A 15,234-nucleotide genomic window follows, 5' to 3' on the forward strand; every position below is an offset into this window, starting at 1 on the left:
ATATTTTATTTATTTATTCATGAGAGACACAGGGAAAGAGAGGCAGAGAGAGAAGCAGGCTCCATGCAGGGAGCCCGACGTGGGAGTTGATCCTGGGACTCCAGCATTAGGCCCTGGGCTGAAGGCAGATGCTTAACCGCTAAGCCACCCAGGCATCCCTCTCTTTCCCATTTTCAAAATAAACTTATATGCGAGTCAGTGTGTTATCTATAGATATTTATATGACTTAGGGAGAACTTCTTTTGGACATTTTATATCCATTAAGTATCATTTTCTCAAATTCCAAAAGTGCTCCCGGTGTTTTACTTAATCTAAAGTTCTTGCTTATAATTGGTTTCTAAACAAAATGCCTTTGAAGAGAGACGAAAATTGTTAGAACAGTGGATCTACTACTGATTTTCTTTTTCTTTCCTAACCTTTTGGCAGACATGTGCATTGCGATTGCAATTTCTCTTCTCATGATCCTAATATGTGCCATGGCCACTTATGGAGCATACAAGGTAAGTGGCTTTGAAAGAAGAGGCTGAGCCTTTTCCTTGGTCCTTTATACTTTATAAGAAAGAAGAAGTGATGATTCTCAGTTTCCTCTAAGAACCTTTGGGAGCTTAAATCTCTTATTAAGGAGTGCCTGGGTGGCTCAGTTGGTTAAGCATCTGCCTTCGGCTCAGGTTATGATCGAGCCCCCCATCTGGCTCCCTGCTCAGGGGCGGCCTGCTTCTCCCCTTCCTCTGCCTGCCACTCCCCCTGCTTGTGTTCTTTCTCCTTCTCTCTGTCAAATAAATAAATGAAATAATAAAAAAATAAGTCTCTTATTATGTGGAAAACCATTGCTATAGTCTCAGAAATGTTCACTGAGGCTTGTTTAGTGACCCTCTGTGTGGCTTACCAATTGTCATCATGACCTGGCTTATTGAATTTCTTGTCCTCCAATTTCCTCCAGATTAAGAAAGGATTTGTCTGAATTGCAAAAAAATAATATTTTATGATATTGAACACATTAACACCATCTTTTCTCTCCTCTTTAGCAACGCGCAGCGTGGATCATCCCATTCTTCTGTTACCAGATCTTTGACTTCGCCCTCAACACCTTGGTTGCTGTCACTGTGCTTGTCTATCCAAACTCCATTCAGGAATATATTCGGCAGCTGGTATGTGGCCATTCTGATTACTGTTCCCTTCATGAGGGTAATAATCTACAAGTCAGGGATCTAGACTCAACATACACAAACACACATGAATTTGTGGGTTTTTCCACTTGGATCTGAGTTACTGATTAGAGATTTTTGAATATCAGTTTAAAGATAAGATTTTTTGGTTTCTTAGAATGCTTTGGGACAACATAACCTTCTGAGGTAGATAAGTCAAGAGCTGTGATGACTGTGTTAGACACACCTACATAAATTATAAGCTAGTTACTAATTTGTATTTTTGTAAAGCATAGTTTGCTCAATTATTAGCAGAGGGTAGTTTTTTGCCTCTGCCGTTTGTATGGAAAAAAATGGAACTGTACTATGCTATGGTTTCCAAACTTATTTCACCATAGAACCCCTTTCTTCCTCTTGCATCTTTTTGGGGCTAGTTTTCTGTTGAATGTTCTTTGTGACCATCTGAACAAATGTGGGTAACTGGATATTCAGAAGTTTGTAGAGCGTGTAATACTTCTGTTTCTTTACATTTTTCACCTTTGTTTTTAAAACTGTGAATGTGCCTTAAAATTTAATTTCTCCAGAATCTTAGAATGTTTGAAAGGGAGAGAATGTTCACTCTTTGGAGATTTGCATTGTTTGTGGGCTTGGGGGTGGGAGCAGGGTTTTTCTGGATGCAAACCCATGTGACAATGGGGACTAAGAAGTTCCATAGAAAAGGGAGAGATGGAGGCATGGAAGGAGGGAAGGAAATATAGCAGCAGAAGTTTGTGATTCTATGGCAGTCATGCCTAAATCACATATCTAGTACTCAGCAGACATAGCATGAGAGTAAGTTCAGTTGTCACTGTTATGGTTGTCATTCTTTTTTTTTCTTTTTAATAATAAATTTATTTTTTATTGGTGTTCAATTTACCAACATACAGAATAACACCCAGTGCTCATCCCGTCAAGTGCCCCCCTCAGTGCCCATCACCCAGTCACCCCCACCTCCCGCCCTCCTCCCCTTCCACCACCCCTAGTTCGTTTCCCAGAGTTAGGAGTCTTTATGTTCTGTCTCCCTTTCTGATATTTCCCACACATTTCTTCTCCCTTCCCCTATATTCCCTTTCACTATTATCTATATTCCCCAAATGAATGAGAACATACAATGTTTGTCTTTCTCCGATTGACTTACTTCACTCAGCATAATACCCTCCAGTTCCATCCATGTTGAAGCAAATGGTGGGTATTTGTCATTTCTAATGCCTGAGTAATATTCCATTGTATACATAAACCACATCTTCTTTATCCATTCATCTTTCGATGGACACCGAGGCTCCTTCCACAGTTTGGCTATTGGGGACGGATGAAAGATCTAAATGTGAGACAAGATTCCATCAAAATCCTAGAGGAGAACACAGGCAACACCCTTTTTGAACTCAGCCACAGTAACTTCTTGCAAGATACATCCACGAAGGCAAAAGAAACAAAAGCAAAAATGAACTATTGGGACTTCATCCAGATAAGAAGCTTTTGCACAGCAAAGGATACAGTCAACAAAACTAAGACAACCAACAGAATGGGAGAAGATATTTGCAAATGACGTATCAGATAAAGGGCTAGTTTCCAAGATCTGTAAAGAACTTATTAAACTCAACACCAAAGAAACAAACAATCCAATCATGAAATGGGCAAAAGACATGAAGAGAAATCTCACAGAGGAAGACGTAGACATGGCCAACACGCATATGAGAAAATGCTCTGCATCACTTGCCATCAGGGAAATACAAATCAAAACCACAATGAGATCCCACCTCACACCAGTGAGAATGGGGAAAATTAACAAGGCAGGAAACCACAAATGTTGGAGAGGATGCGGAGAAAAGGGAACCCTCTTACACTGTTGGTGGGAATGTGAACTGGTGCAGCCACTCTGGAAAACTGTGTGGAGGTTCCTCAAAGAGTTAAAAATAGACCTGCCCTACGACCCAGCAATTGCACTGTTGGGGATTTACCCCAAAGATTCAGATGCAATGAAACGCCGGGACACCTGCACCCCGATGTTTCTAGCAGCAATGTCCACAATAGCCACACTGTGGAAGGAGCCTCGGTGTCCATCGAAAGATGAATGGATAAAGAAGATGTGGTTTATGTATACAATGGTTGTCATTCTTAAGCTGTTAGTAACAGCTTCTCTTTGTTTTAGAAACAGGTCCATGTTTTGGTAGCCGATAGTGTCAAGAAAAGGCTGAGTGTATTTCCCATGAGCTGACTGTATATATATTTTCTCTTCTTGTATAGCTTGACTGTTTCTGCATGAGAGGGTTTCTGTGTGACAAGCAGTTTATAGAATTACCTCTGTCTTGGGCAGCCCCGGTGGCGCAGCGGTTTAGCACCACCTGCAGCCTGGGGTTTGATCCTAGGGACCCTGGATCGAGTCCCACATCGGGCTCCCTGCATGGAGCCTGCTTCTCCCTCTGCCTATGCCTCTGCCTGTCTCTCTCTCTCTCTCTCTCTCTCTCTCTCTGTGTGTGTGTGTTTCTTTGAATAAATAAATAAAATCTTAAAAAAAAAAAAAGAATTACCTCTGTCTTTAAGGACTTGGGTTTTAATTCTGTAAGGTTGACCCAGTGCCAGGTTTCTAAAATCAACCTTGGAAGGGTGGAGGAAACATGACCTCGACATAGGCTATCAAGTGAGGGGTGGGGAAAGGGTCGTTAGGAGATGCTCAGACAAGCCATATGGCAGCCTTGCGACTACTTGAAGAGTGTGTTGTTTGCTCCATCCTGTTTAGTGCAGAGACTTATAAGAAGCGGAAAGCATGCAACATGCAGGCAAACATTTAGAATCCTCAGAATACCACTTTGACTTTGTTTAAACGTTTTGTACTTATTTGCTCTAGAGCCAACAGTGGCAAAATAATAATACTGGTGACGCTGACAGTAAGCATAATGTCAGTAAAAAAAAAATCACCACCTTCTTTTATTTTTAATTACAAACCAAGTAATACAGGTGAATGTCTTCAGTATGTTCTACTTAAAAATCAGTCTGAGTCCAAGGCGTGGATTCCTAAAGCTCCACAGACAGTGAAGCCTCGCTGATGAGCTGACTTAACAGGAGTCTGGAGGGACTGTTATCTGGAAGGTGGGAGGAGAGCACCCACTTCATTCTAATGCCTGTTCTGTTCATGCAGAGTCTTGTGAAATGCAGTTAAAATAAGTTGTGTGTGTGTTTTATATGTATTGAGTGGACATGGAAACCATGTCCACGTTTCTGGGGGAAGAATTGTGAAGATCTTTGTGAAAGGAGTCACCTACTTCCACTTTAATCTTTTTTTTTTTTTAATCAGACAGAAACAGTATGATTTCATGTTGGTCTTATGAATAACACTAAGTTATTTTATTCTTACCTCTAAGATTAGCACTACAAACACCTTTCCAGTCTCTAAGGGTAGGGACAGGTTTCAGGAGCTGATCACAAAGACTGACTCAGATTTTATTTCTTGAATATTTTGCCCAAAGTGAAAGGAGGCTAAAAAACCACTGGGTGATGTTCACCATGGGGAGGAGGAACTGGGCACATGAGTCTTGGGTTTTTTCATATTCTTCTTTAATATTTGGAACCTCTTTGTTATATCTCAAAATATTGCTAATGTGGAATCCAAACACATGGTATTGGATGCTAAGGAAGAGATAAGAGGGGACGTGGCACCCTGGGCTGCCATCCACGCATGCTGACCCAAGCTGGCGAAGTAGAGGGCTCCCAAGGCACTGTGCATGGTCTTCACGGTGAAGTCCCACCACACCCAACCATGGGAGTCAGCTTTGATCCTCCTTAAAAAGATTTCCTTTGACCTAGTAGTTAATCAATCTGGTCAGATGGTAGGACTTGATCTTTCTTTCCTTCTTTTTTTTTTTTTTAATGCTGTAAATGCCTACTAGTGTAAAGATTCTGCTTTTTGAGGAGAAGTAGCATCAGCAAAAATCCTCTGTATAAATAAGATGGTATTTTAATAGGTTTTCCCTCCTTGCCATGTGCAAGCCCTTTAGAGTGGTCCACAATTTTTAGAAAATCTAAGTGTCACAGGTGTAGAGAGAATACTGACTTCTAACTTTTTGTACAGTAAGGAGGGTAGAGTTACATTTTCAGGTCTCTTGAATCTTTCTCTGATTTTTCTTTTCACGAGTTATTACTGCCTGAATTATGAACACTCTTTGTCACTTTTTCTTTTTTTAGTAGTAGTAGGTGAGAAAGTTTGTAGTGGTCTTAAATAAGAACTATCTGCTTTAATTGTTTTTTAATAAGTACATCTGGTTAATGCCTAAGGAATATAATCTGGAATGAATAATAAGCCTTGCTAATGAAGCACTTTTTATTTGCAGCCTCCTAATTTTCCCTACAGAGATGATATCATGTCGGTGAATCCTACCTGTTTGGTCCTAATTATTCTTCTGTTTATCAGCATTATCTTGACTTTTAAGGTAAGCATGAGTATTTTACTTATGGCTAAATATTATTGAATGTACTCATAATGCTAAGGAAGTAAGCAAACTTGTGTCAGTTCTTTATCTTGCGTTAGATTTTTGAACTGGGTTTTGATTTTCTAACAGTTCTGTTTCTTCTCTTATCTATATGAGAGAGAAACAGTAACCACACTTCCACAGGTCAACCAAGGGTTATTCCAAAATCCATTTGGAGGGGAATACATTAATGCTATACATTAGGTAGTAGGTCTTATATACTGTAACATGCATCACAGTGTCTGTGTGCACATTCTTCTGTAATTTGTTTTGAAAATGTAATATATTCTGAACAATGTTCTCTAACAATCTAGTTTATGAACTTATCAATTTTTAATAAATTACTTATCGTTAGACTTCAAGATGGTTCCTGCTTTTTCACTTAATAGTGCTACATGAATTTTTTAATGCATCTTTCATATGCTTATGTATGTATTTCTTCAAGACATATTTCTTAAAATTACAGGGTATGCATATCTGGAGGGCTTTTGATAGGATGTCAAGTTGACCTCCCCTGATTTGGTGACTCACACCCCGTGAGCCCTGTTTCTGACTCCCTCAACAATTGAGTACTCCCTCTTCTTTTTCATCATTGCAAACCTCATGATAAAAACATCACTATAATTTGTGCTTATATGCAACTAAGAAGTAGAAAATTTCTAAATCGTTACTAGACTTTGAACTTAATTCTTAACATATTTATTATGTCTTACTTTGACATAAAATTAACCAATTCTTTTTTTTAAGATTTTATTTATTTATTCATAGAGACACACAGAGAGAGAGAGAGGCAGAGACACAGGCAGAGGTAGAAGCAGGCTCCATGCAGGGAGCCTGATGTGGGACTCGATCACAGGTCTCCAGGATCACACCCTGGACTGAAGGCAGCACCAAACCGCTGAGCCATCTGGGCTGCCCAGTTAACCAATTCTTAAACAGTCAAGTCTCAGTAAGTTTGAAGAAGCTGTATTTAGGGACACCTGAGTGGCTCAGTGGTTGAGCGTCTGCCTTTGGCTTAGGGCATGATCCCAGGGTCCTGGGATTGAGTCCCACATTGGGCTTCCTGCATGGAGCCTGCTTCTCTCTCTGCCTGTGTCTGTCTGTCTGTCTCTCTGTGTCTCTCATGAATAAATAAATAAAAATCTTAAAAAAAAAACAAAAAACAAAGAAGAAGAAGAAGCTGTATTTAGGGAGAATTGTCCTTTCAGGTAAGTAATATGATGAAGAGGAGTAAAAAGAAAATGATCCATTGGCAGTCGTTTGGGTCTACATTTTCTCCATGAAACTCTGAATATGTCTAGTTTAGTGCTTGATTTGGGCAGATCGAATACACCATGTCGAGGCTTCCCACCCAACCTTCTGGCTTTTTGGTCAGCCCCGAATGTTGTTCCCTCCTGCCCAAATCACCCCTGCTGCAAGTACAGTTGGCAGCAGCCCCCTGGCAAAAGGTCATGAGCTCTCAAACCCTTACTCCCAGCAATTTGTCTTTCAAAGGCAAACTCTTTAATTTCTTCCGTTTTTGGTCCCTCTCCCATGCTTTCAAATTGTGTGTGTATCTTATTCCAGATTTTATCATTTTGACCTGTAGGAAGATTAGTCTGACCCAGCTAGTTCTGTCATTACCAGGAGCTCAAAAGCTAGAACCTCCTAGTGCTCTCGAAGGCATATTAGCTTTGTAGGTATTTTCCTTTGTACTGGAAATGCTTTACCTTGAGATGTGGAGTCAGATTTAGCTTCTCTCACTGCTACTCCTGGCTGTGTGGTTAGAGCCTTGGTTTCTTCATTTAAAAACCAGCAATAATGGTTAAGAAAACATTCTGTGCAATGATTGTGAGGTTTAAAGTGCACAAATGGGTGGGAAGATGCATATTCTTTCATTTTTTTAGTAAATATTTATTAAAGGTCTCCCAGGTGCCAGGCCATGTTCTAGGCATTAGGGTTTGGTTGTGAATAAGAACAATCTCTGAGACTCCTAACTCTGGGAAACGAACTAGGGGTGGTGGAAGGGGAGGTGGGCGCGGGGGTAGAGGTGACTGGGTGATGGGCACTTGATGGGATGAGCACTGGGTGTTATTCTATATATTGGCAAATTGAACACCAATAAAAAATAAATTTATAAAAAAAAAAAAAAGAACAATCTCTGGGGATCCCTGGGTGGCTCAGCGGTTTGGCACCTGCCTTTGGCCCAGGGCACGATCCTGGAGACCTGAGATCGAGTCCTGCATCGGGCTCCTGGCATGGAGCCTGCTTCTCCCTCTGCCTGTGTCTCTGCCTCTTTCTCTCTATGTCTATCATGAATAAATAAATAAAATCTTTTTTTTAAAAAAAAAAAGAACAATCTCTGCCCTGTGGTACTTTTATAAATTGCAAAATACTTAATTATCCTAATGATCTAAACAGAGGCACCATACAAATCTATTTCCAGCTTATGGGAAATGTGTCCTTGTCTAGTATTGAATTACTTACGTATCTATCTCGTAACTGAACCGTGTTTCCTTGAGAACATAGGCACAGTCTACGTTTTATCTTCCTCCTAGCCCTAAGCTGATGCTTTGCATGTAGAGACTTGGTGATTATTCATCAAATAAATATGAGTCTATATGTTGTAATTTCACATCAGTTTCCCCAATTAGTGGCTCTCACAACCTAAATTCACAGTTACTGTTTAATAAAGTTTATCACCACACAGGTTCCCTAGTATCCCAAACCAGGACGTGTATCATTTTCAGTCTGCTCCAAGACCACAGAGGGGACAATGCTTAATCTAGCCCTGCAAATAGATGATGGACATGATTTGTCACTGCATGTTTATTTGGGAAATATCCAAAATATTTAATTCTCTTGAAATTGAATAAAAGTACAGAAATATTGGGATGCCTGGGTGGCTCAGTGGTTGAGCATCTGCCTTTGGCTCAGGGCATGATCCTGGAGACCCAGGATCGAGTCCCACATCGGGCTCCCTGCATGGAGCCTGCTTCTCCCTCTGCCTATGTATCTGCCTCTCTCTCTGTGTCTCTCTGAATAAATAAATAAAATCTTAAAAAATATATATTACAGAAATGTTAAGAAAGAAATACGGTCATTGAACCAAGTTTCTGGGTTTTTAGAGACAGTAGGCAGAGTTTTTTTTCTCCTTGTTGCAGTGTTTAGTAAGTGAATGCACGTGGTGCTGCCAGGAGCTCTCAAGAATACTGCCTGGGCTTGGGAAGCACCGCCCCCTGCCATGGGTTCTTACATTCTCTTTGACCTTCACATTGTAGACTTGTCCTTGCAGAAGTTTCCCCTGGCCTCAACAAGTAGCTACTGTTCACTGCTAAGGTAACATATGAGCAGTCAGTCTTCTTATGTGACACATAATGAGTATGTCCAAACATTCTTTTTCTTTTATATTGGAATTCTCAAAAAGTCTCAGGCTTTGTTTTTTCACTAAAGAAATGTTGGCAATATTGAGTAAAGTGAAGGTTTGAGTAAAAGGAACACTGTGTACATTGTTCAAGAAATACATCCTTCCTGTCTTTCTCATTGCTGATACCTCGTTCCAGATTATTGCAATCCAGAAACATTTCATAAAGTAGCATTATACATTTTCATCTTCCCATCATCACAAAACATTTAGATAATATAAGAAATAATCACCATCAAGTACAAATGCAGCTAAAGACAGCATTCTGAGTATATGACAGGGTATTTTACCTCAGTCTTCCAAGAAATGTTGACAAGCACTCCTTCTGTCCTGAAATGTCTTTGTTATTAAACAACTTTGTTGTGATATAATTCACATATCATAAAACTCACTCGTTTAAAGGGTACAATTCGGTGGTTTTTAGTATATTCACAGAGTTGTGTGAACATAGCTCTGTGGTTAAACAGGATAACTCTAGGACATTTTTATCATTTGCCATTCACCATCACCCTCATCACCCTCAGATCCCTGTCCTCTGGCAACTACTAATCTACTTTTTATCTCTATAGATTTGCCTGTTCTGGACATTTCATATAAATACAATATGTGGTCTCTGTGACTGACTTTCTTTGACTCAGCATGATATTTTCAAGGTTCATCCATGTTGTAGCATGTATCAGGATTTCTTTCCTTTTTATGGTGGAATGATATTCCATTGCATGAATATATCACATTTTGTCTATTTAGTCATCAGTTGATGAGCATTTGGGTTGCTTCCACTTTCTGGCTATTAAGAAAAATGCTGCTGTGAATATTTGTGTACAAGATTCTGTGTGGACATGTTTTCATTTCTCTTGGGCATATACCTAGGAGTGGAATTGCTGGGTCATATGGCTACTCTTTAACCTTTTTGGGAACCACCAAACTATTTTTCAAAGCAGCTGAATCATTTTACATTCCCACTTGCAGGGTATGAGAGTTTTAATTTCTCCACATCTTTACTTTTTTTTTTTATTAAAAATTATAAAGTGGTTGAGGCAAGATGGTGGAAGTTAGGGGTCCTCAACTCATCTGGTCCCACAAACTTACCTAGATAAGTTTCAAAACATCCTAAACACCAACGAATTCAACCCAAGATGTAAAGAGACAACAGCTGGAATGGTACAGAGAGAAAAGTTTTCACTTCTAACAAGGTAAGAAGGCGAAAAAAATAAAAAATAAATCAAGTTGGGGAGGGGAACCACGACAAGCTGGGTGAGTGGAGTCATGAAAGCCCAGCCCTGGACAAGCAGGAACTTTAAAAATCCATGCCTGAGTTTTTCCTGCCTGAAAAGTGCTTAGCAGGGAAATAGGGCAGAATTGCAGGAGGGGCAGTGAAGCAACAAGATTCCCGGAGTCACTATAAGAGGAGGGATACCTGGGAGAAAGCTCACTGCAAACCTCAGTCCAATCTTGGTAAAGGACTGAAGCGCACCGCAACCCTCCAGTGCACTTGGGAGAACCCACCTGGTTACATGGACCAGCTCCAGAGTTCCCTTTACCCTAGAGTCCGGCAATGGACAGAGGCAGCTGTCCTCCATTCCCTTAAGGGGAGGTGGCTCCTGGGAGTTTGGGTCCAGTGGCACAGGGCCCTGGATCCGAGGGCGCCAAAGGAGATAAAGCCAGCTGTCCTCTGTTCCCCCTGGGATAGGTGGAAGTGGGGAGGGCACAGGAAATCGATGACTCCTGCCACTAGGCGCCAGGCAAGCTGTGTAGATCAGTGCACCCCCGCCAGTCTCTGGGGTCATCTAGGCCAGTGTGGACCAGGAGACTGCGGTTAGTTACTCATGAGGAGCTCTTGATTCCCCCAGCTGGAAATCTGGCTGCCACCATTTTTTTTCCTCTTCTTTTAACCTTGCACCTGGGAGAGGCGGGGCCTCTAGGGAAAAAAGGCCTCACAGGATAAATATTTCACACTGAGCCCGGCACCTGGCAGGGTGCTGGGATCTCCACCCAGGCACAGGCACCTGAGAATCAGGGCAACAGATTCCTCCAAATCTTCCAAAGAAGACCAGCTGGAAGAACAAGGGAAGAGCAAGTTTACTGAACAAGCAGCGCTAGAAAGGTCCAGGACTGAGGGAAAATAGTATATAGACCTAGAGAGGTTTTTTTGTTGTTGTTCTTTTTTCACTATGACTTGTTTTTTTATCAGGTTAAAAATCTCCAATATTTTTTCTTCTTTCCTGCCTTAAGTACAATTTTTTTCCAACTCTTCATTTTTAAACTTTTTCCTTTTTGACTTTCATATTTCTACAATTACATATTTTACATATATATTTCACTTCAGGATTCCCTTCAACATACTCAATTTAATTTTGGGAGAAATATGAGATATGGGTTTTTTTTTGTTTGTTTGTTTTTGTCTTTTCTGTCTCGTTTTGTTTTACAATGGTGGAAATTTCTATCTTCTAACACACAAAGTACACCCAGAACCAAGTGGAATACTGTGTGGGTTCATTCTGAGAGACTATATTCTCTCTTCCCTCCCATTGTGCCTCCCTTTTCGATCTTATGTTTTTGTGGTTGATACTGGTTCTCTGTATAAGTATTGCTGGTTTATATAAATTTGGGATTGAACATCTTCTAATATACAGAAAAAAATGCACTCAGAACCAAGAGGATCACCCTTTAGGTCCCCTCAGGGAGATTACATACTCTCTCCATGACCACTTGCTCACCACCACCATCTCCCCCCTTTTTTTTCTTCTTTTTTACTTTTTAAAAAATTTTTACTACTTTATTTTAAATTTTGTTTTTCACTTTAGTGACCCGTTTGTTTTATTTTGTTCTGTTGTTCTTTTTCTTTTATTTTCTGGTCTCTGCCCTCTTCGGAATAATCTAGGGGCTGTTTTACTTAGGTCATGGTTCATAGTTTTGACTCAGCCCGCTCGTACAGCCACTTTGCACTGGACAAAATGACTAGAAGGAAGAATTCACCACAGAAGGAAGAACCGGGAGCAGTACTCTCTGCCACAGAGTTACTGAATGTGGACTTAAATACGATGTCAGAAATTCAGAAGTACAATTATAAAGTTACTCGTGGTTCTGGAAAAAAGGGTAAAGGACTCTAGAGACTTCATTAGTGCAAAATGAGATCTAATCAGGCCGAAATTAAAAATACTTGAACTGAGATACAATCCAAACTGGATGCTCTAACTCCTAGGGTTAATGAGTGGAAGAGACACTGAGTGACATAGATGACAAGTTGATGGAAAGAAAAGAAGCTGAGAAAAAAAGATAAAAACAAGAGCCCACAGGAAAGGCTTAGGGAAATAAATGGTAGCTTGAGAAGGAAGAATATAATTGGGATTCCAGAAGAGGCTGAAAGGGAGATAGGTCCACAAAGTATATTTGAACAAATCATGGTTGAGACCATCCCAAATCTGGGAAACAGGCATTCAGATCCAAGAGATAGGGAGGACGCCTACAAAAATCAGTAAAAACTGTTCAAAACCTCAAAATTCAATAGTGAAATTTGCAAATTTCAAAAATAAAAAGAAATTCCTTAAAGCAGGGCAAGACAACAGATTCTTAACTTATAAGGGGAGAAATATCAGATTAACAGCAGACCTCTCCACAGAGACCTGGCAGGCCAGAAAGGGCTGGCAGGATATATTCAGGGTCCTAAATGAGAAGAAAGTGCAGCCAAGAATACTTTATCCTCAAGGCTGTCATTCAGAATAGAAGGAGAGATAAAGAGCTTCCAAGATAGGCAGAAACTGAAAGAATATGTGACCACTAAACAAGCTCTCCAAGAAATATTAAGGGGGACCCTGAGAAAGAAACAGGGATCCCAAAGAAACAATCTACAAAAACAGGGACTGTATAGGTAATACAATGACACTAAATTCATATCTTTCACTAGTTACTTTGAACGTGAGTGGGCTCATTAATATCTCATTTTGATCCCATCAAAAGATGCAGAGTATTGGCCTGGGTAAAAAAGCAAGACCCATCTATTTGCTGTCAACAAGAGACTCATTTTAGATCTAAGGTCATCTCCAGCCTGAAAATGAAAGTTTAGAGAACCATTTACCATTCAAGTGGTCCTCAGAAGAAAGCTGGGGTAGCAATCCTCATATCACATAAAGTTTATACCAAAGACTGTAGTAAGAGATGAAGAGGGACACTATATCATACTTAAAGAGTCTATCTAATAGAAGACCTAACAATCATGAATATTTATGCCCCTAATGTGGGAGCCTCCTAGTATATCAATCAATTGATAACCAAAGTAAAGAGGTACTTAAATAATAATACACTAATAGTAGACTTCAACAAGGCACTCTTAGTAAATGACAGGTATTCTAAGCAGAACATCACCAAAGAAACAAGGACCTTGAATGATACACTGGACCAAATAAATTTCACAGATATATACAGAACATTCCATCCAAATGCACCTGAATACACATTCTTCTCAAGTACACATGGAACTTCTCCAGAATAGACCACATACTGGGTCACAAATCAGGTCTCAACCGATTGGGATTGTCCCCAGCATATTTTCGGATCACATTGCTTTGAAACTAGAACTCAATCACAAGAAATTTGAAAGAAACTCAAACACGTGGAGGTTAAAGAGCATCCTACTAAAAGATGAATGGGTCTACTGGAAAATTAAAGAAGAATTAAAAAGATTAATGGAAATCAATGAAAATGAAGATACAACCGTTTCAAAATCTTTGGAATAGAGCAAAAACAGTCCTAAGAGGGAAATACATTGCAATACAAGCCTCCCTCAAAAAATTGGAAAAAACTCAAATACACAAGCTAACCTTGCACCTAAAGGACTTGGAGAAAGAACAGCAAGTAAAACCGACAACAAGCAAAAGAGAGTTAATAAGGATTAGAGCAAAACTGAATGGAATAGAGACCAACAGAACTGTAGAACAGATCAACAAAACCAGGAGCTAGTTCTTTGAAAGAATTAATAAGATAGATAAACCCCTACCAGCCTTATTTAAAAGAAAGAAGAAAAGACTCAAATTAATCATGAACAAAAGAGGATCACAACCAATACCAAGGAAATACAATGATTTTAAAAACTTATGAGCAGCTATACACCAGTAAATTAGGCAATCTAGAAGAAATGGCTGCATTTCTGGAAACCCACAGGTTACCAAAACTGGAACAGGAAGGAATAGAAAACCTGAACAAGCCAATAACCAGCCAGGAAATTGAAGCAATCATCCAAAACCTCCCAACACTCAAAAGTCCAGGGCCAGGTGGCTTTCCAAGGGAATTCTATCAAACATTTAAAGAAGAAATAATACCTATTCTATTAAAACAAAACAAAACAAAAAAAAACACCCTATTCTATTAAAGCTGTTCCAAAGGATAGAAAGGGATGGAATATTTCCAAACTCGTTTTATGAGGCCAGCATCACATTAATTCCAAAACCAGACAAAGACCTCACCACAAAGGAGAATTATAGACCAATATCCAGATGAACAGATTTAAAAATTCTCAACAAGATACTAGCCAATAGGATCCAACAGTACATTAAGAAGATTATTCACCATGACCCAAGCAGAATTTATCCCCGGGATACAAGGGTTGTTCAACACTTGTAAAACAATCAACGTGATAGATCGCATCAATAAGAGAAAAAACAAGAACCATATGATCCTCCCAATAGATGCAGAGAAAGCATTTGACAAAATACAGCATCCGTTACTGATTAAAACTTTTCAAAGTGTAAGGATAGAGGGAACATTCCTCAATATCTTAAAAGGCATCTATGAAAAGCCCACAGTGAATATCATTCTCAATGGGGAAATACTGGGAGCCTTTCCCCTAAGATCAGGAACAAGACAGGGATGTCCACTCTCACCACTGCTATTCAGCATAGTACTAGAAGTCCCAGCCTCAACAATCAGACAACAAAAAGAAATAAAAGGCATTCAAATTGGCAGAGAAGAAGTCAAAGTCTCCCTCTTTGCAGATGACATGATACTGTATACAGAAAACCCAAAAGACTCCACCCCACAATTGCTAGAACTCATACAGCAATTTGGCAGTGTGGCAGGATATAAAGTCAATGCCCAGAAATCCGTGGCATTTCTATACACTAATAATGAGACTGAAGAAAGAGAAATTAAGGAGTCAATCCCACTTACAGTTGCAATCAGAAGCATAAGG

At 39.8% G+C, this 15,234-nt stretch overlaps 1 protein-coding gene across 4 annotated transcripts in view; it reads left to right on the forward strand.

Annotated features, from left to right (window-relative positions):
* The window catches only part of LAPTM4B (lysosomal protein transmembrane 4 beta), an 86,008-nt gene that overhangs the window by 45,577 nt on the left and 25,197 nt on the right, over positions 1-15,234 (forward strand). For all 4 annotated transcript variants that reach the window (XR_012006510.1, XM_072773938.1, XM_072773940.1 and 1 more), the window contains exons 3-5: positions 427-500; positions 1,026-1,148; positions 5,510-5,608. Coding sequence is in view for 3 of the 4 variants with exons in the window: in XM_072773938.1 (XP_072630039.1) it covers positions 427-500; positions 1,026-1,148; positions 5,510-5,608 (296 nt within the window). In the remaining variant the exon portion in view is untranslated. The remainder of the gene's footprint in view (positions 1-426; positions 501-1,025; positions 1,149-5,509; positions 5,609-15,234) is intronic.

This window comes from Canis lupus, chromosome 14, assembly GCF_048164855.1.
Source record: "Canis lupus baileyi chromosome 14, mCanLup2.hap1, whole genome shotgun sequence".
NCBI classification, from domain to species: Eukaryota; Metazoa; Chordata; class Mammalia; order Carnivora; family Canidae; genus Canis; species Canis lupus.